We start from the raw sequence: 22,341 nt of genomic DNA, 5'->3' as shown, positions 1-22,341 counted from the left end.
CTGGGATCGAGCCCCGCATCGGGCTCCCTGCTCAGTGGGGAGCCTGCTTCTCCCTCTCCCACTCCCTCTGCTCGTGTGCTCTCTCTCTCTCTCTGACAAATAAATAAAATCTTCTTAAAAAATTAAAAAAAAAAAAGAGGTGTCTGATTTTGTAATAAACCGTTACTGTTTTTTTAGGGGGAAAGGGTTATTTCGGAGGGGGGACTAAAAGTTGGGGTTTTTTTTAAAAGATTTTATTTATTTATTTGACAGACAGCAAGACAGCAACAAGCAGGGTAGCAGTGAAGCAGAGGGAGAAGCAGGCCCCCCGCTGAGCAGGGAGCCTGATGCAGGGCTCGATCCCAGGACCCTGGGTCGTGACCTGAGCCAAAGGCAGACGCTTAACCAACTGAGCCACCCAGGCGCCCCGAGATTGTTTTTAATCCTGTACGGATGTTAAACTCTATCACATGCTTTGCAAGCACGTACTGAGATGAAAAATGGCCGCAGACACAGGCCCTTTCCATTCTTCTGGAAACACCCAACCCAGGATCAGGCCTGCATCAGGCTCCCCTTCTTGGGCCAATCCAATCACTGTTTGCTACCTAATGCAAATGGGAGGAAATCAGTGAGAAATACTACCTACCCCCCAGAGTCAGAACCCATTCATCACTGGGTTTTCTCATGTTTTGTGTGATTTTTCCACCCTAACAGTGACTGATGTGACTGTAAACCCAGATATTAAGCAACATGGTAAATTAACTATGGCTCTATCTAAAAAAAGTACAATTTTACATACTGTGTGTTTTGCTACAAGTTATATGTGAGAAAAGCCAGTGCAGGTTATTGTCCGTAACAGGAGACCGTCCCAAAGCCCTCTAAACTCTACCGCAACCCTCATAACAACAACAACAACAAGATCACCTTGCCTGATTCACCTTCCTTTATAAAACAGATCTATTGTTAGATTATTAGAGTTGGTTGAAAAATATATACAATAATGAGCAGTCCGATAACCTCTTATATATGAAAACATATGTTAATTCAACATTAAATAAAACTTGTATCTGTAGCAGCACAAAACACAATTTTTAATATATACTTGCTGAATAAGTTAAATGTCCTAATTTGAGCCCAGCGAGTTGCTGCTAGGTTTGATCAGTTATAGAAAAGTTCGGTGAGGGGTCAACATGGAGGATGTGAGAAAATAAGGAGTGGAAGAAAATTACAAGGTTGGTCAGGCCAGAAAGCTCAATTTCAGAAAGGAACACGGGGCGGAAGGAAGGGGGGGCCACACTTGTGTGGCCAGAGCAGGGACAGCAGGGCAGCCAGAGCAGGCACCAAGGGGCCCAGGGGGTGTCCAGTGCAGGCAACAACAGGACAGCGTAGCTCCTCGCAAACCAGCCTCCATCGCTGAGTTGTATTTTGACATCATGTGACACAAAAAACAGACCAATGGAGTTTGCCCTGAGCTTGCTACAGGACCTCTGTCCAAGTCACTCACTCTGGGACAGATACGGAGATCTCCTCAGAGAAAAGCATGAAACTTACATGAAGGACTTAAAAACTACCCCAATAAACCACAAAGACTTTTCATGAAACCTGAAAGCTGATTCCAAAACTCACACAAAGAAGAAACTATGTGACAAAAGCCAAGAACACCGTCCCCAAAACAATAAGGAAGTACTTACTCTATTCAATCTTAAAACACACTTTTAAAACTGAAGAATTACACAGTGTGGCAAGAAGCAAGTTAAATAAATAACGGTGTGGTAACTTAATCGGCTATTATACAAGAAAACTTAGAAAAAATATATAAAACAATATGTTCATAATTGTGGAAAAGAGAAGGCAGCTTTTATCTTAAGGGGGAAAACAATACCAGAGAGATTTTTTTTTTTTCAAGATTTTATTTATTTATTTGACAGAGAGAGAGCAAGCACACACAGGCCGGGGGAGCGGCAGGCAGAGGGAGAGGGAGAAGCAGGCTCCCCGCTGAGCAGGGACCCTGATGCGGGGCTCGATCCCAGGACCCTGGGATCACGACCTGAGCTGAAGGCAGAGACTTAACCGACTGAGCCACCCAGGCGCCACAATACCAGACAGATCTGACGTCTGCCTGTACACATGGAGAGTATCACCATCAAAGGCAAACTGGGAGAAAGTACGTGTAATATCCGAACCAAAAAAAAAAAAAAAAAGGTTTCTTAAAAAAAAGGCCGAAGATGTGACGAGGCAAATCATGGCGGAAGACAATTTCTTAATGAATGACTAGAAACCATCTTGGTCCCTTGTGATTACGAAAATACAAATTAAAACAGGCCCTACTTGGATGGAGCTCCATTGTTGGGACTCTACACTTAGCAGGGAATCTGCTTGAGGATTCTCTCTCCCTCTGCCCCTCAACTCTCTAAATAAACAAACAGGTCCTACTCTGCACCCACCAGATCGCCAGACACAGAAGCAGTGGGGCCCACGGACACTGCACCACGTGTTCACCTACCGGCCCTCCCACCCGCCACTCCATTTCCAGGTGTGAACCCAAGAGAAGCAGTCACACACACAAACGCAATGGATACACGGGCACTTGGCAGGCGTTTCCACAGGTAAATGCAGAAACAAAGTAAAGAACCGTTACCAGGGAGGCTGTGAGGACACTACAGGCTCCAGGGAAATGCTAAGTAAGAGTTACAACCAGTAAAGAAGATCCACACAGGTGGACCGGGAAGCCCCTCCGGGACACAGCGAGCCAAAGGACATGTTAACAGAAAGTGTAAACCATAAAGAAAAACTGATAAAATTAGACTTGATCAAAATTTGGAACTTCTGCTCTTCAAAAGCCACTGTTGACAAAATGAGAAGGGCAGCTGCAAACTAGGGGAACAGAAATCAGATAAATAAAACCTGTATCCAAAATATGTAACCAACTCTCAAAACTCAACCATAAGAAAACAATCCAACAAAAATGGAGAAGGGAAGCGAGCAAACACTTCACCAAAGATAACCTATGGCAGCCAGAAGGCACACAAGATGCTCACGCCACCAGGGAACTGCTAGTGAAACCGCAAGAAATCATGATTTAAATACGAATAGTTTACTCCACGTCAATTATACCTCCATAAAGCGGTCTTTAAAAGCCACACACATAGTAAGACACAACTACTTTCCGGAGAGTGGCCAAAATTAAAAATACTGACGATACCAAGTGTGGACAGACACATGGAGCATCTGGAACCCTCAAGCACTCTGGTGGGAATGCACAGTGGTGTGGCCACTTTCAAGACAGCTTAGCAGCTTCTTAAAAAAAGTAAACACACACTTACCATATGGTCCACCTGAGTCCTGAGAATTTACCCAAGAGAAATGAAAACAGAAAGCCTAGCACAGAAATATTCAGTGTGCTCATTACAGCCCCAAACTGGAGACACCCCAAATGTGTGCGAACTGGTGAGTGGAGAAACAAATGTGTGGTAAGGACACGGGAGTATTACTCAGCCACAGAAGGAAAGAACTCAGGAGGCAGCAAAGCTCGAGCGAGCTCGCCGAGACAGGACAAGGGGATCTCGGCCTCCCACCAGCTTACCGTGGCCCTCAGGGCAATCACGGACTTCTCTGGGTCTCCCTTTTCTCTGAACTCCCTTAGCCCTGAAGTCGGTCAGTTTATAACTCCAGTTGGTTGACAACTTAGCATTCAGTAGTCACCAAGTGGAAAACAAAACAATGGCAGAGGGGAACTTCTGCTAGAAAAACAATTTAGGCTCCCAGGGAGCTGCCTATAAAGATTAGCACCCCCTCACCCCCACTAGCTTAACAACAAAAAATCTACTGCCAGACCAGTAATATTTCTTGAGGCAAAATACCATCAGAATGAAGTATTTTGGCTCTGAGCGAATTCTCAAGGCCCTAAAGGTCACAACCTCATTTGATGGTTTTATAAAGTACTTGTTGGCCTGATGGCCGTAATTCCTACCCCATTTTTGAGATTACAAAGGAAGGAAAAAAGACGGTCCACACGGAGTAGCTGTGCTTCCCTTCCAGATAAGCAATACTCTGTGACCTCCCGGAGTGTGGCAGTGCGGAGCCCGGGCCACGTCCAGCCCCGCTGTCACTGGCCACGTTCCCGTAGAGCCCATGAAAACACAAGGGGCACACGAGGCTGCACTGGGAACTCAGGAGCCAAACGGCTAATGCACAGCACATTATATTCCAAAAGAAGAAAAGTGGCTATTATTGTCACCAGGCCCTGCAGACTTCAGGAATGCACTGTCATTCCCAACGTGGGACGGTCTGCTCAACAAATCCGAGATCTTTCTCCGAAGCATATCACCAACATTTATAGTGTGAGAGCAGATGCCAAAAAGGAGCCGGGTATATTCCTTATACGGTGCTAGGCATTGCTGCCAATGCACACGGCTGAGCCGCCACTGACTGGCAAGTCCCCGCCCAGCTACCCTAAGGGGCCAGGCCGGGCAACACGGAGGGCCCCGCTCCCAGAGTCTTCCTCATGTGCTCCGAAAGGGGCCAGACGCAGGGAACCCAACTGCGAGCCTTTTCTCTACCCCAGCGAGCCAGGTAACCGAGCAAGCACCAGCCTCTCTGGTCGACTCCCGTGTAGCCAGGACAACAGCCAAACCCTGTGGCATCCCAGAGCTATGCCATGAGAACCCCAGGGCAGTGCAAACACAGGGGTTCTCACCCATGAGATAAACGGAGGAGGCCCCTGCTCACCACCAGCCACCCCTGCTGTCTCCAGACAGCCAAAGCTGCATGCACTGCAGGACCCCCTCCCTCATGTTCCCCAAGGCATGCAGTGGCCTGACTGACCCTGAGAGGGCAGACGCATGATGCCATCTCCCTGGCGTGTGGCTCAGGGTCTGGGACAGAAACCAAATCATGGAGTATCTCCTCAGCGGGGGTGGGAAGACCTGCAGGATCAACACCACAACCTCCTGCCCTTTCCTCTACCAACTGATAATGGGGATACAGCCCCTCTGAATACACCTGCTGTCTAATATTTAATATTTGCAACCCTCTCAGTGGAAGGGGTCCAGCGACTTGGAAGGTCTGACTGTCCAGCCCCTCAGCCCAGGCTCACAGGAGGGTTTCAGGAAGCCATGAAATGGGTGGAGACTCTCTGGTCCAGGGCATCATCCTTGGAAGAGGACAGGCCTGTGGACCCCAGCCCTGACCTCCTGGGCGACCATCCAGCAGGACGGTGGAGGAGGGTGTAGCACAGGTGGTAGGTCCTTAGTAAGGCCTGCGGCCGGCCAGCCAGAACCAGTTACCAGGACGCTGAGGAAGCCATCAGGAGGGCTCTGCCCCGTCCCAGGACATCACAAACACCCTCTCCAAGATTCAGACCCGTAAGGGCCTTGGCAGGTTAATGGGCTAGTGAGCCTTGCAAACGAAGGAGTGAAGAGGGGCACAAGGTTCGGAGTGTCCAGAGCTGCACAGACGGCTTCCCGCGTCCAGAGTGCATGGAAGTCAAACAAGATGAGCCCACTGGGTGTGCCGAGGCCCCCCCTCCCAGTGGGAAGTCTGGCTCCCAGGAGGCTGCCCCCAGGGGCCATAGACGGCAAGCACTGGGGAAACTTCAGCCCTCCTGGCACAGGCTCAGGGCGCTTGTGCTGTGGGAAGTGGCCACACAGGGTCCCACAGGCCTATCCAGACGGAGAGTCCCGGGAGGACAACACAGTGGTCCAAGTGGGGACAGAGGCTTCTCTGTTCTTCATGTGGATTCCGGAGGTTGATCCTGGAGCCAGGGCGGTGGGGGGACAGCACAGTACTTTTCCACGAGCTCCCAGGGTAAGAGGATGTGCTCTCCAGGCCCGGTCCACCCGCCCTCCTTAAGATTAGGTGCAGCATTCAATGTTCTCTCTTTAAAAACTGCCTGACATTGCTTTTCCATAATTTCCCATGAGAACCACAGAGTGAAGAAATACTTTTATTAGCAGAACCCAAGGTATGTCCTCCCAGAAAAGTCTCCACCTCCCTGGGAGACTGGCCCCAACAATATAAGGGGTCTTCAGGGCACAAGCCCACAAACACAGCACCTCATTCAGAGACCGACATAAAAATCCTCCCCGGGCCTGGAAACACACTGGGCAAAGCACCGGCTGCCTGTAGGCAGAGAGGCTGCGACCCCTGCTGGCCGGTCCCGGTTTCGCACTCACTCTCCTCTGCAGGCCACAGGTGGGTTTCAAAGCCCACTTCCTGCTCCTGGGCTGGGCCAGCCTGCCACCAAGCCTCAACACCCGAGACACAGAAAAGGAAGCAAAAGTGCACGTGCCTCTACCAGGAACCTCCTCCACTATGTCACAAATCAAACAAAAATCTAGTCATCAAAAGAGAAACCAGAAGCTCCTCTTTTGTTTTCCAAATTTATTTTAATCAACATGTACTTTAATAACAAAAAAACAATCACATACTGTTATAAAATGACCTGAACTGAATAAAAAGAATATAACCTTGGATCTTAGGCAGAAATTCTAACCCATGTTGATGTCTGCCATAAACCCACACTGTTCTGTGGGTCCTGCCTGTGACTGGCAGCCAGCAAGCAGAGATCATAAGAAAGGAAAGCTGGAAGTTTTATGACAAAACTTAAAATCACCAGGGTGATAGTATAGGGTTTATTTTATTTTTTAAAGATTTATTTATTTATTTGTGAGACAGAGAGAGCAAGCGTGTATGTGCATGGGGTGGGGGGGGTGGTAAGGGGGAGGGAGAGGGACAATCTCAAGCAGACTCTGTACTGAGCACAGACCGTGACAGGGGGTTTGATCACAGGACCCTGAGATCATGACCTGAGCCAAAACCAAGAATCAGATGCTCAACTGACTGAGCCACCCAGGTGCCCCAGTAATGGGGTTTATTTTAAAGAAATTGGAGGAGTCTAAAAGAAGCAGAAAAGTATCCTAGAAACAGCCCAAGAAAATCATGTGTAATTGCGGCTCTGTAAGAACCAGGGGTGGACTGGACCACCGAATGGGAGCTCAAGGAGCTCTTTACGCCAGCTTCCATCTGGGATCTGGAAAGCAGGAAGAACAGACACAGTCAGGGCTCAAGTGGTGGAGCACAGAGAATAACAAGAATTGGCCTGGGGCGGGGGAGGGTCACAAGTTTGCTAAGAGCCTGCATTCAGAGCAAGATGCAGGTGCCAGTGACAGCAGCCAGGCTTCCTGATCCCAACGCCGGTAAACCACGGGACCTCCACACACAGGAGTAGAGCGGCGCTCTGATCAGATGAGCTGCCCGACCTGGTCGGGTCTCTGCCAAGAGCGTGCAGGACCAGAGTCCCGAGAGGCAGCCAGGCTCCCTGCCCACCCCCACACCTCCCGGTCCCCCAGGGCAGCAGCTGAGCATCTCCTCGCGCTCCTGGACTGCTGCGGCCACAGGGAGATGAATGCGCTTACACCATCTCTCAAAAGCACAGGGATGCCGAAGCGGATGCAGTACTCAAGTGATCTGCACCAACAGTCATCGAACTGGGCGCACACAGCCTGAAGGACACGGAGACTCGCCCCGGGCATCCTCGTGGCACAGGTGGTCCCAGGAGCGCACTCGCAGGGCCCTATGCCACTAGCACTCATTCTGAAACTGCTCTGAGAAAAGGCTAGAATGGCCCACAAGCAGGGAGCTGACTGGCTGTCAGGTGGGTCCTCCCCTCTTCCTCCCGCTGCACCGTGGTCCTTTCCCCAGCTTGTGAGGAAAAAGTCACTTGTCAGGGCGCCTGGGTTGAGCGTCTGACTCTTGATTTCGGCTCGGGTCCTGATCTCAGGGTGAAGTCCGCTTGGATTCTCTCTTTCCCTCTCCCTCTGCCCCTTCCCCTGCTCATGTGCGCGTGCGCTTTCTCTCTCTCTCTCTCTCTCAAATAAATAAGATAAAATAAACCTTGGAAAAAAAAGCCTCCTGTCACCCTAAATCTTACTAGGGAACACTGCTGAGGGCATAAACGCCCCAGGAGCACTAAACAGAGCTTGAGATATTGGTGCTGCAGAAGTCAACCTCAACTAGCCAGCAACACATCCTTGACCAAGTCAGGTGGTTTCCAATTCTTTCTTCAAAAGAACTGAAGACGGACCTACTCAAGCTGTCATCTAATGGCAGATCTTTAAAAATAAAATGATAAAATGTGCCCCAAATCACATTAACCATCTCCAAGTTCAAGGAATTAAGAACGCTGTTACGACCAAACTTCCATCCTCATTCACTGACGTGAGTAAGGTTGTTCAGGGCTTACAGGCAAGCGTGGGAAATAGGAACAAAACCCACACTCAACCTTGTCCCGCTCGAGCAACAGTGATGCTCACCCACAAACGAGTGAACGGGGAAAGCCTGCCGTATCACTACATGATGTATGCCTGACCAAATTTTACTTTATGTGCAATAATTTGTCAGAATTTACCATTTCTTACGCCACTGTAACCAACTGCATGCTAGGAATTGTAAAGAGAACGCAATAAAGAAGAAAAATGTTAATACTCAGAACGTGGTGGTAACAGAAAACAAATTTAAATGCACATATTTTTGTGGCAGACTTATATCATGCCAGATACAAACATTTTTATGTTACGATCTGAATTCTTATATACAGATGCCCAGGCCACGCTCCACGCATCCCCCGGGGCAGGGCACCTCTCCCAGCGCACGACGCACCGGCCCGTCCCTCCGGTCCCTGAGAGCAGCACTCGCACGGCCAGCTCCGGCGTGCGCCACCCTGCCGCCGCCACGACCCCACGGGTACCTACCTCGGGGTGTGCTTGCTCGGTGCCCGACACGGCTTGAGGTGCCAGCAGGGTCTCTTCTGTGGATGCCTTCTTCAATTTTTTGTTCTTTTTCTCTGTCATTTCGGTAACTTTTCTCTTCTGTTTTGCCATCCTGCAACAGAGAAGGTAAATTGCTAAATACATGGGGAATAAAAGGTCTCGGGCCATGCAACATTTTTAAACAAAGGGGGAAGAGCACTCTCCCATCATTAAAGAAGTACAAAGGTATTTCAGGAAGTATGGTCTATCCAAGTTAGAAGAAAGTCAAATCCCCCAGGTCTACTTTCCCGTCAGCTGGGGAAGCCGCGGCATCACAGGCCGCAGGTGACCATCATGCACCCTGTCACTAGGGCATTCGGTCACCAATGCGTGGAGGGGACCACGATGTGTCTGGGATGGCCTCCTCGGATTGTGGAAGAGGCACCAACTGGGGCCACATAAAAGGAGCGACACACAATCTGAGAAGTGTTTGATTATGTCTACTTTCTCAAGCACAGTAGTGTCTAGAACTCCACGTAAAAGAACAGAAAAAAGCCCGTGAATTCTAAAACACATTTCCTTTGCGGGATTGTGCCACAGGGGAACCAAGAAATGGCTGAAGTACTAGAACCTGGAAAGCATGTCAAAGAGGTCGTAGTGCAGAGCCCTCCACTGAGGGCACTGGCTGCTGCTGGGACCTCTGAGAGGGTTCCTCTGAAGGAGGAAGGCTGAGGGGGGACTTCTAGGGGGAGGGGATGTCTGCGGGAGGCGGACATCTGAGGGAGACATCTGTGGAGACGACAGCTAAGGGAGGACTTCTGAGGGAGGACATCTCAGGGAGGGTATCTGTGGGAAAGACATCTGAGGGAAGAGGTCAGAGAGGGGACCTCCGAGGAAGGACCTCCAAGGGACGGCATCTGAGGGAGGAATTCTGAGGGAGGATGTCTGAAGGAGGGACATCTGAGGGAGGACCTCTGAGGGAGGACGTCTGTAGGGAGGGCATCTAAGGAAGGACTTCTGAGGGAGGACATCTCTGGGAGGCTGTCTGTGGGAAAAACATGAGGGAAGAGGGGGACCTCCGAGGAAGGACCTCCAAGGGAAGGCATCTGAGGGAGGAATTCTTAGAGAGGGACCTCTGAGGGGGGACCTCTGAGGGAGGGAGGTCTGAAGGAGGATGTCTGAGGGGGGACATCTGAAGGCGGACACCTAAGGGAGCCATCTGTGGGGCGGGCATCTAAGGGAAGACTTCTGAGGGCGGACACCTGAAGGAGGACATCTAATGGGTGGGGAAGTCTGGGGGGGGTACATTTGCAGGAGAATATGTGAGGGGAGACTTCCGAGTGGCGAATCAGGCTGATTCTTGGAGGGAGACATGGGAACTGAACCAGCTCCTGCTGCTGCAGCGAAGGCCACTACTGGGTGGCGCTGACCGCAACAGCAAGAGCAAGAAGAAGCGCCACCACCCACTCCCCATCCCACCTCACCCCCACCCAGCCCACCTGCTCCAGTCTCCCCATTGCCCTCTTTGGGTGGAGGCCAAAAGGAGCTGAAAACAGAAAAGCACTTTGCAGAGGCCCACAAGCTAGGATGTGAGCACCACAATGTGGAGTGTAAAATGTGCTTTTGGAGCTGAGATGGTAATTTAATAACCAGCACCTGCAAACATACACATACTGCCTTGCATACATGTGGTTTTTAGCAGAAACAATCCAATCACACATGAACAAAGGATTAAATAAATCGGAAAAAACCAACAAAATGGAAATCAACTCAATAATTAAAATAAATGAGATAGTGTTACAGATACAGAATGGAAAATACAGAACTCTATGTGTAGTATTACACAATTTCATTTTAAAGACAATAATACTGGAACATCTGGGTGGCTCAGTCGGTTAAGCGTCTGCCTTCGGCTCAGGTCATGGTCCCAGGGTCCTGGGATCGAGCCCCGCATCGGGCTCCCTGCTCCTCCCTCTCCCTCTGCCTGCAGCTCCTTCCGCCTGTGCTCTCTCTGTCAAATAAATAAAATCTTTAAAAAAAATTTAAAAATACTGAAAAAACAGTAATAGAGAAAATATGTAAAATAAACACACACATTTATACACATACTTTTGTATACATATATATAAAATGTCTGAAGGATATAAATAAAACTTTTACCTTTATTTATATCTGGGGGTGGGGTTACAAGGGACTTTCTATTTATTTATAGCTAGTTTCATTTTGTTTTCAAGGTTTTATACTTGGAAAAAAAAAATGAAGATTATCTTTTAATACCAGTCCTTTAAAACTACTTACAAGGCCTACTAATGTCAGCTTTTATTCTAACAAATTATAAAAATGTATTTCATTTTATTTATCCTAAACTCACTCCCCATGGCTTCATCCTCCATATTCCAGATTTTACATATATATATATAGAGACACACACAAATATATGTATAACACGTGTATCTATTGCATACTTATGTCCATATTTTTTTTTTAGGATTTTATTTATTTACTTGACAGAGAGACACAGCGAGAGAGGGAACACAAGCAGGGGGAGTGGGAGAGGGAGAAGCAGGCTTCCCACGGAGCAGGGAGCCCAATGCGGGGCTCGATCCCAGGACCCCGGGACCACGACCTGAGCCGAAGGCAGACGCTTAACCAACTGCGCCACCCAGGCGCCCCGTCCATATTTTTTTACATTTAATTTTAGACATGCTGTTCAAGGCTGTGTATATAGGTAAAGGGACAGAAACCCAATGTCCTCTCCTCTTGACACTAGAATTCATTTTGGACTCTATCAAAAGATAATAAAAATATAACTCATTCAGCAAATATTTTTTGAGAGCCAATTCTGTGCCAGGCCCTGTGCTAGATGCTGAACACAGGGCAAACAGCATGGCAATAACAGCCCTGATTTCATGAAGCTTTCCTTCTGGTGGGAAAGATAGACCTATTTAAGTAAATGAGAAAACACTTTTACATGGGGATAAATGCTGTCAAGAAAATACAACAGCAGCAGGTGAGCACAGGTGACAGGCAGGCAGGGAGACATGCACAGTGGCAGGAGGCCTCTGTGGCCAGTGAAGGACAGAGCAGGCAGCCCAGGCAGAGCTAGGCAAGCAAAAGCTGGGTGTGTCCTGATGTACCGAGATGTAAACTTCCCCCAGAGCAAAACTGTTTCCACAGGGACAAAAGGGGAAGATTCCATCAAGGAATCAGGTGGTGGAATTAAGCTCGCACACAGCGCCACCCAGCAATCCCACCTCAGGCACGCTCCGCTCCTGGGTACCGTCACTTGCGGGTCACTCTGTCACCACCTGCAGAAAGCCGAGCGTGTGCTAGGAGCTGCTCTAGGCTGGACCAGGCCGTCCAAAAGACCTGTCCACACACAGCTGACATGCTTACGGGGGGACACAAATACAGGATACATCAGAAGATGGTAAGTGCTACCCGAAAGCCAAACAGAAGTGGGAAAGCATTATGGGAAGGGCAACTATAAAGGGTGATCACAATGTGAAGAAGCAACGCAGACATGGAAAGCCCAGATTTGGGTTCTAAATACCATTCTCTATAAAAAAAAAGGGGGGGGTTGGAGGGGGTGCAGAGCTCCTTAAGATTCCCGGTCTGGACCAAGTAAAGTATAAGGTGAACCTGGGATATTAAGCTGTGCTGAACACCCAGGAAACAGTCGAATGATCATGGGGCCACATCCAAGAGGACACAGCACCAGCATGGAGGGCTCCCCCTGCCCCATTTGGGGCTGTGATTGATTACAGCACAATGAAAGAGTATTACTGGTGTAGAATCAGAAAAATTCCAAGCTCCACATTCTTTAATTAAGCCTTATCTAAAAAAAAGTATTCAAAGCCAGAGGCTACAAATTTCAATTAGCAGTGTAATAAGAAATCTTAAAATAACAAGAGACTGTTGACACAGGAGCTTTGAAAAGACAAAGGACTCTGTCAGCCAATTACCTTGCTGGAGAAATAAGGAAACTAGCAAATATTTACACACCAGTTACCATAAAAGTTAAGTTAAATCTTTATTCATGCTGTAAGTTATCATTAAAAAGTTTAATCACTAAGTCTATTTGCTAAAAAGAGAGAAAGACTTTTCCGTATTACAAAAAGGTTTCTTTTAATAGTTCTAAGAGATGGTGTCTCATGACTTTGAGACAATCAATGTTTGTTATAGAAAATGACATTTCCTTATATTTATGGTCAGTGATTTTCAACAAGGGCGCCAAGACCATTTAATAGGAAAGAACAGCCTTTTTAACAAAAGGTGCTGGGACACCTGGACTTCCACATGCAAAAGAATGAATTGAGAGCCCTAACTCACAACAAACACAGAAATTAACTCAAAATGGATCAAAAACCTAAATGTAAGAGCTAAAACATAGGAGTAAGTCTTCAAGACCCTGGATTAGGCAACAGTTTCTTAGATGACACCAAAAACATAAGTAGCAAAAGAAAAAAAACATAAATTTTGGACTCCTCAAAATTAGAAATTTTTTTGCTGCAAATGATGTAAGCAAGAAAGTACAAAGACAATGTCAAGAACCAGAACAAATATCTGCAACTCATATAACTTACAAGAAACTTGTGTCCACCATGTATGAAGAATTCTTACAACTCAACAACAAAAAAATCCCATTTAAAAATGGACAAAGAATTTGAATACAGATTACCGCAAAGATGACACACAAATGGCCAATGAGGACATGAAAAGATGCTTAACATCATTCATCATTAGGGAAATGTAAATCAAATGACACACCACTTCATAGTCACTAGGTTGGCTGTAATCAAAAAGACAGATTATCATAAATATTGATGATGTGGAAAACTTGGAACCCTTCTTCAGTGCTGGTGGGACATAAAATGGTGCAGCCACTTTGTACAACAGCCTGGTGGATCCTCAACAAGTTAAACGTGTTACCATATGACCCAACAACTCCACCACAGAAAATGAACACATCCACATAAAAACTCAAACACTAATGTTCATAGCATCAGTCATAACATCCAAAAGGCGAAAACAACCTAAATGTCCACCAACTGATAACCAGATCACAAAATGTGGTATGCCCACGCAAGGGAACATTATTCGGCTGAAAAGAAAAGGAATGAAGCACTGACTGGATAAATCTTGAAAACATTCTGCTGTGACAGAGGCCAGTCACAGGATACTACAGATTGTATAATTTCACTTATATGAAATTTCCAGAACGAGTAATTACAGAGACAGGAAGGTAGCCTGGTGGTTGCTCAGGCCTGGTGTGGGGGGCAGGGGCTTGGAGTGACTGTGCAGGGTTTCTTTTGGGAGAAGGAAAATGTTCCGAAATTAGGTTGCGGTGATGGTCACACAACCCTGTGAATACACTAAAACACACAAAGAAAAAAAAAACCCTCTAATCTCTCTCAAATTATCTGTAATAAATTTAACAATATGATGCCTCTGTACCGGTTTTCTTTCTTTCTTTTTTTGCCCTTAGCGGTAACCCTATTTCAGAGAAGCTTTGAAGGGGGCATGAGTGTGTCTAAGCATTTGGCACATCCAGAGCCAACAAATGCTCCTCAGTGACCTCAGGTGCTGCTTGAAAAACAAGCAAGCGAAGGGAGGAATCCATCTGCTGAGAAGGGTGCTGAAGAAACCAGCCTCAGTGGAGCCCCTGAAGGTCGGCAGTGGTTAAGTGGCCCGGCGCCACTACCTCAGAAGGCTCAAGACCCGTCCTTTATGTGTTTCTTTTTCCTCACAGGCTTTTCTGCAAAACATCTAGCTGCTCATAAAGCTACACCAGCATAAGCTTTCCCCATATTTGGTGGCCGGGAGGAAGGTCATGTGGAGGGGTGTTAGGAAAGCTAATCATAACACTGGCCGTGAAAATTCACATTTACCCAGCGCTTACCATGTGCCAGGCCCTGTTCTAAGTGCTGTACGTGTATGAACTCAGTTCCTCCTGTGGCCAGTGAGGGCGGCACATGGGTGAGGAAACCAGGGTGCACCTATCGGGGGCAGACCTCTGAAGTTTGGAAGTGATCCCAGTTTGAAAAGCTGAAAGATGACAGGGCTTGCCTCCGAGGAGCAGCCCAGGGGCAGCTGACCGCTGCTGTTCTTTTCCATGTCCCACTACCGCTGGAGGTTTGTAGCTGTATGCACGTATTACTTAGCTAACTGGATAGGTTAAAAATGCCATTTTTTTACATAAGCGATTTTTAAAATTCTATTATTCAGGATTAGCCAGAGAATGATGAAAAGGCCGTTATCATGCCTACTGACAGGAGAATAAATTGGCACAGTCTCTTTAAAAGGTAATTGTAACATTTATCAAGTGCTTTGGCCCGTAATTCCACTTCTAGAACTTATCCTGATGAAATAATCATTGACTGAGATTCAAATATAAGGATGACAATGGCACTGTACAAGGGATGATAACGCCTCTTCAATTAAAAAGTTGAAAACCCCATAAATGTCCAATAATAGCTGACTGGGAAAATGAATGACTCGTTCGCACACAGGAGGACGCCTGCCCGAGAGCACACAGAATGTTCAGTCATATGAGTAAAAGCTCAGAGTACAACGTAAAGGGAAAAGATGGGGCGTAAACCTACATGTGTACAATGTGACCCTCATTTTGTAAGAAAAATGATACACAAATATTTATGAAGCAAAAAACTAGAAGGAAATACATTAAAATATTAACATTTTAGGGAGTTAGAATTACAAGTATGGCTTTTCCCCCCTTCTACTTTTCTGTAATTTCTACAACAAAAGCAGAAACACAACACTTTATTCTAAGGTACCAGCTCAAAGTGTTCAGTGGAGCAAATAATTACTTCTACCAGCAGGAAGCTGAGGACCCACATCAGACACACAGAGACCAGCTAACCGTCTGGGCGTGGCGACAGTCACCGGTCAGGACGTGTTAGCACCAACAGGCTGAGGCTGCCGGGTCTCCAGGGCTGAAAAGAAACCCCACAGGAGCTTAAAAAAATAAATCAGCCTATAAGAAAAAAAGTCTTCTTAAATCTGAAATCCCCACCCATAGCCCCCAATGCCCCCTCTCACCCAGAGCATGATCCCTCTGATGTGTCCCATCAGGCTGCAGGCAAGGGCCCCTGGAGGAGGGTGTGCGCCCTCACAATCCACAACCCTCGAAATCCATCCAAGGAGTCCAGGAGCGGAACAGGACTTTGTTCCTGTTCATTTTGATCCAGACTGGTCTGCGTTCTGACTTGCCCACTTAGAATGGCCTCCAGATTTTGCTCTCCTGGTACTTTACCCTCCCCTCCCCCTCCTCCAAATGCCAAACTCGAAGCCCAGTTACTACAAAAGCTCCAAATTTCTTACTCACCAAGCCCACCTACCCTCTTTGCAGCTCACCTCGCTCAGCACCCCGGGGTCCAACAATCCTTCAGCCTCACTGGTGGCCCCACATTTCCCCACCCCAGCCACTCGCCTGGAAGAGCTTCTCCTCTCAAATCTCCAAGGTCTTCTCCCTTCTCTCACAGAACCTTACTTCCCGGTCACAGAGGAAATCAAAGCAACTGGAAGGGAACTTCTACAAGCTCCCACATCTACCCCCCACCCTTCTCTCCTGTCAGGATGCAATCCTGCCATTTTCCAACAGAGGCCAAACCCTCGACTCCCACACTGGGTTCCATGCCCCGCCTGTGCAGGGACATCCCTGAGCAATTCCCCTCCTGCACTGTTCCAGCTTCCCTTCTACTCAACTAAAATTTCCCACATCGTAAAAACTCTCTTGATCTCACATGCTCTTACCCCATTTCTGCTTCCTCCTGCCAAGACCCTCAAGAGCCACCTACCTGCACTGCCTGTAAGCCCTTCCCTCCTGTTCCGTCTCACAGCCCTCCCACCAGGCTTTTGCCACTCTACCACAACTGTTCTCAAGCTCACCAAGGACACCATAAGGACAAAGCCTCTCTCCGGGACCAAACTGTAGCCAGGCTCCTCTCTCCACTGGTCCTCAACCTTGGCCCACAAAGACTTGCACAAAACACTAATACAGTTTCTAACAGCTCAAGGCCCCATCTCTACGATGACCCTAGCGCCCTTAAAAAGTGCCTGCCTGAGAAAGTCAAGGCTGCCGAAAGAATCCAGCCAACACCCGAAGATGGGGCCCCACTGGACGGCCCTGTGGAAGGGTAGGTGCCTACCTTTGATAAGTGCCAGTTAGCAAACCCAGATGGGTTTCACATGGACCGACAGCCCCACCCCAGTTTTTGTAGTTTTTCACTTCCTAAGTCTACTGAGTGCCGCTCCCCCTTCCCATGCCTAGTCCCTCAGTCACCTCTGGACAAATCCAAGGTCAGCTCAGTTCACACAGCTCTTATCCCTCCTGCAACAGTTATTACTGATGAAAATCCCACCTTACCTCTTTACCTACAGTCCAGCTTGCTCCTCACAGACGTGAAATCCCACGGCAGATTCTCAGTACTCACCTTATTTGACCTAAAGGCAGCATCTGACAGCTGATGCTCACCTCTCTCCACCCTCTTTTCTTCTCTTAGCTTCCAAAACAGACCCCACAACCATCTGGTTTCCTCCTACCCCTTCACCTCTCCGACCCTCCGCGCTGAGGGCTCCAGTGTTCCAGCCCAGTTTCCTCTCTGCCTACACTCATTCGCTAAGTGACCGCATGTCGTTGTGCAGCAGCTCTAAACACCAGCTACCCACTGGTGACCTGGAACGTGCCCCGGAACCGCACTAGTGCGCTGTGTCACCTACACCCTCACACATCATCTCACACACAAGGCGTCAGGACCGACACTTCTCATCGTCCTCCACAAACCATCTTCCTGGGCATGTGTCCTCTCAACGAATGGCCCCCTGGTGAAATACAAATTTTGGCTCAAGCTAAAGACTGTGGCGTCCCACAAGTCCGGTATCCGTTAACCCCGTCGGCCTTGTCTCTAAAGCACGTCCAGAGGGCAGTGACTACTTTTCACTCCCTGTACCACTGCTATGCGCCCATCTGCGTTTCCCAAGAGCCCCCGTCCCTGCCCCCTGCCCCTCCAGTCCCCTTCCAACACAGCACTCCGAGAATGACTCGGAGAACGCCCGAGGCTTCCCATTTCGCTCGGGGAGGAGTCCGCGACCTCACCTAGGCCTGCGGCGCGCGTGGCTGCCCGACGTCGCCCCTGTCCCCCGCCCTCCGGCCTGTGCTCTCGCCGCAGCGGCTGCTGCTGCGCCCGGGGTCCCTGCACCGCGGGTGTCTGCTGACACCAACGCGGCCCGCTCTCCGCGCCGTGCTCCGCCTCATTTTCCTGCCAGCGCCCACCACCACCTTACTTATTCGTTCTTGTCCGCTCAGAACGCAAGCGCCCCAGGTCGGCGTCGTTTCCGCCGCGAGTCCGGCGGCCAGCCCAGGCCCGGGGCAGGCGGACGCGCGGGAGCCCACCGAACGCTTTAGTCAAGGGGCGGTTTGTGGCGAAGGGAATGCCAGGCTCGGGGGGCACAGCCCGGGTAAGCCGGCGGCTCGGACCCCGCGCGCCCTCTGCGGGACTCCGCGGGTCCCTCCGGCCAACCGCTGGGGACCCGCACCCACGTGGGAGCCGCCCCGCGACCGCCGACCCGCGGTCCTCGCCTACCTGCGCGTGGCCTCCGACGCGGGCTTCCGGCAGGCGCACGGCCCTGGTAACACGGTCCCGCCCTCCGGAGCGGCGTCGCCCATTGGCCGAGGCCCGCCTCCGTCTGCCCGCCGCCCAATGGCATGCGGCGGCAGCGGGGCGGCAGGTCCAGATGCGGACGCGGGCTGGTGGCGTCATCTCTGGGCGCTGCGGGTTTGCTGGGAGCCGCGGGTTGCCTAGCAACGCCTGCTGGGGCTGGGGCGCCGTCCTCGGTTTCTGGCCGCTGGGGCGGTCTGTTTGGGCGCACCAGATTCGTCTTAAACATAACTCAATTGTATGAACTGAAGATGCTGAAACTATAGAACTGTGCACAATGTTTGAGCGCCGCACAGGTGGAGCCCCGGGAATGCGGTCGTGGGCTTAGGGGTCGCCCGGGCGACCCCACGTGGCTTTAAGGTGCCCGAGTGGGGTGACTGTCGGTGCCTCGGAGCATCTGGGGGTCTAGGGACGGGAACGCCGCGCCGGGCGGGCAGCGCGGGGCCGCGGCGGGAGCAGGTGCAGTTCTGCGGCGCCTCCCCTGCTTCTAGGTGCGAGGGTAGCTCCCCGCGCGCGCAGGTGCTGCTCGGGTAACACGCCCCCTTCCCCCGGTGCGGGTGCGGCTCCGGTCACTCCCCGCTCTCCCCCGGGTGCTCCGGTCACTTCCCGCCCTCCCGCGCGCGCGCAGGTGTGAGAACGTCCGACCTTGCTGATTTCAGGAGACACTGTCCTGCTTTCAAACTGCCCCGACGGCCTCGTGGCCCCACGGAGAAGAGTTTTCCTCCCATAAACTTAAACAGCATATCATGTAACGTAAAAACATGTAAGTGAATGTATAATATATTGTTGAGGTTTGCCTTAAAAAAGAAAAAAGCTCTGATAATGTAGGAATGGGCAATTCAGGTCAGCCTCCCATTGAGAACAGCAAAAAAAGCTGGCCAAAATATAATCGTTTAAAAATTATTCTGTTTTAGGGGCACCTGGCTGGCTCAGTCTGTGGAAGATGCGACTCTTGATCTTGGGGTCATGAATTTGAGCCCCACACTGGATGTAGAGATTACTTAAAAATAAAAAACTTTAAAAGATAATTGTTTTATGCCATCAAAGTGAAATATTCTGACGGGATAAAAGGAAACCCAGAGTACTACACCTGACATTTAGCAACAATTTCCACTCAGGGGTCAGTCGGTTCTCGAAGAGGCAGCAGGAAGGCTGAGAACCTGAACAGAGACTGACAGCTTGGTGGGCTAGAGCTGCTAAGGGGGAGGGTTCTTCTAAGTGTCCTATCTTTGAGCTGAGACCCTGAACAGCTACATGGTAAGAGTGAATACCACCAAAGTAGACCAGCCTTGCAGGGACTTCATAAAATCCGTATTCATCTCAATTTCTGAAACTGTATTCAGGTGATTCAGGGTTTATTGTTGGTGCTGCTAGCCTGCTCAAAGCAAAAAGGGTAAAATCTTCCTAGAAGATACTAATCGTGTAGCCCAAATTATAATTGCTCATATATTATGTCCAGCACTCAATAGGAAAGAGCTGTGTACACAAGGAGACAACACAGTGTGATAGAAAACCAAGAAAAAGATACCATTTTCACCATACAATGGACTGCTGACACACTCACCCAAACTTGTAACTTCATGGGTCTGAAAATGTCCCATTCCCGATGGACAGCTCCAGTCACATGCTAAGATGATGTCCATGGCCAGGTGCTCAATCTAAGGCCAGGTAGCATCCAGAGCTCCTTAGCATGGTATGTAATTCTCTGCAGCAGAGGGCATGGCTTTGTGCCAAGCTCTAGGGGACAGTGAGTGGGACCACACACAGTCTCATCTACCATGTATGTACCTCTCTAGCTCTATTGGACCTTCCAAGTTATATGGCCCAAGTGCAGGACAGCTTATGCCACAAATTGGATCTGCTGCAGAGCCTCCCTTTGCTTTGGGCCTCACTCAACACCAACGGACTTCCAGGTTTCCCAATAAATGAATAGTGGTCATATTAAATATGATCTATGCTGCCTCCCAGATCCAAAAGGCAGAAAATTGTATTTTCTATTTCTGCATAACAAATGAACACAAAACTTAGCGGTTTAAAAAAATAAATAAAACAATAAATTTAGCAGCTTCATGTCACAGTCTCGGGGCAGGAATACCAGTGTGGCTTAGCTCTGTGCCTCTGACTCATGGTCCCTCACAAAGCTGAAGTCAAGGTGTTTGCCAGGGCTGTGGTTTCATCAGAAGGCTTGTCTGGGGGACAGTCCATTTCCAAGCTCACATGTGGCTATTGGAAGGATTCACTCCTCGAAGGTCACTGGACTGAGGGCCTCAGTTCTCACTGGCCATTGGCAAAAGGCCTCCCTGAGTTCCCTGTCATGGGGACCCCTGTGAGGGCAGCTCACATGGTGGCTCGCTTCCCTGGGGCAAGTGAGCAGGAGGGCATACAAGAGGGAAGTCACAGGCTCTTTGAAACCACATATTGTGGGGTGCCTGGGTGGCTCAGTTGGTTAAGCGACTGCCTTCGGCTCGGGTCATGGTCCCAGAGTCCCGGGATCGAGTCCCGCATCTGGCTCCCTGCTCGGCGGGGAGTCTGCTTCTCCCTCTGACCCTACCCCCTCTTGGGCCCTCTCACTCTCTCTCTCTCTCAAATAAGTAAATAAAATCTTAAAAAAAAAAAAAAACACATATTGTGTGACTCTGTTTACATGAAATGTCCACAACAGGCAAATCCAGAGACAGAAAGTAGATTAGTAGTTGCTGGGGGCTGGTGTTGCGGAGAGAATGGGGACTATTAATAGGTATGAGGTTTTCTTTTGGGACACTGAGAATGTTCTGGAACTAGATGGTGGTGATGATTGGACAACATTGCAAATGTACTGAGTGGTACTAAATTATTAACTTTAAGATGGTTAAAATGGTGAATTTTGTGGGGTTCTTATCATGAAAAAAAGTGTGTTTGTTCCTCCATAAATGTGGTTATGTTATTCATGTCAAAAATGGCTGTGTTTGTTGGTGTCTGTGTGTCTCCAGTCATGGGGCTCCCCACCCCCAGCCATCTTGGCTGAACTTTGTCGAATATGTAAAACAATAACAGGACTCCAAAAGTTAAGACGGCACAAGAAAGCATTCTATCGCTCCCAACACTCCTACTTCATTCCCACCCACCCAAACTCACGTAAGGAGCCAACTTCATTAGTTTCTGGTTTATCCTTTCTGAGCTTCTTGTAGCAAAAACAAGCAGATATGTGGATATTTCTTTCTGCTCTTCCCCATACAGAAGACAGCATTGCACACATTCCTCTGCACCGCGCTCGTTCAAGCCAACAATCCGTCCTGGAAATTTTCCATCAGTTTACAGGCATCCTCTTGTTCTTTCCTACAGCTTCACGGGGCCCCATGGGTGGACTTACTGTGGCTCGTTGAATCAATAGCCATACACGGGCATTCAGTCTCCAGCTCCGCGACTGTAAACTGTGCTGCAATGAACAATCGTGCACATGTGTATTTTACTATTGTTTCTGGTATATCTTCAGGGCAGACTCCTAAGGGTGGGATTGCCAAATATACTTTTGCTGGCTATAGCCAGATTTTCCTCCATAATGGTTGACATTTGGTATCCCCACCAGCAATGTGTGGACCTATCTCTTGCTTACAGCCTTGTCAATAGAATATGCCATTCAAGTTTGGATTTCTGCTCATCGAATCTGAGAAACAGGACCTCAGCGTGGTCTTAATTTGCATCCCTCCTAACTCAAGTGAGTCATCTCTATATCGCAGGACCATCCTTATACACTCTTGTGTCACTTCATTCTTCACCCATCTTCCTATCTGGTTTCTGATCTTTTTCCCCCTCAATGTGTACATTCTTTATGTATTAGAGATATCAACCTTTATCTGTGACGTATGTGGCAAACACCTTGTCCTTGTTTGTCACCTGTCCTTTGGTCTCGCGTACGCTGTTCTCTGCCATGCAACCGTGCTTTGCCACTCTGAACG

At 48.9% G+C, this 22,341-nt stretch overlaps 1 protein-coding gene across 1 annotated transcript in view; it reads right to left on the bottom strand.

Moving 5' to 3' along the window:
• CHLSN (cholesin) overlaps window positions 1–18,414 on the bottom strand; it is a 128,753-nt gene extending 110,339 nt beyond the window's left edge. The window contains exons 1-2 of the mRNA XM_028091864.2: window positions 18,332–18,414; window positions 8,730–8,859 (exon numbers count right to left, since the gene is read on the bottom strand). Of these exons, the coding sequence (XP_027947665.2) occupies window positions 8,730–8,859; window positions 18,332–18,414 (213 nt within the window). The remainder of the gene's footprint in view (window positions 1–8,729; window positions 8,860–18,331) is intronic.
• Window positions 18,415–22,341: the final 3,927 nt, after the last annotated feature.

This window comes from Eumetopias jubatus, unplaced genomic scaffold, assembly GCF_037043125.1.
Source record: "Eumetopias jubatus isolate StellerSeaLion01/CBP00866 unplaced genomic scaffold, mEumJub1_p1.0 scaffold_12, whole genome shotgun sequence".
Classification (NCBI taxonomy): domain Eukaryota; kingdom Metazoa; phylum Chordata; class Mammalia; order Carnivora; family Otariidae; genus Eumetopias; species Eumetopias jubatus.
This window is presented reverse-complemented; position numbering and strand designations above follow the sequence as displayed.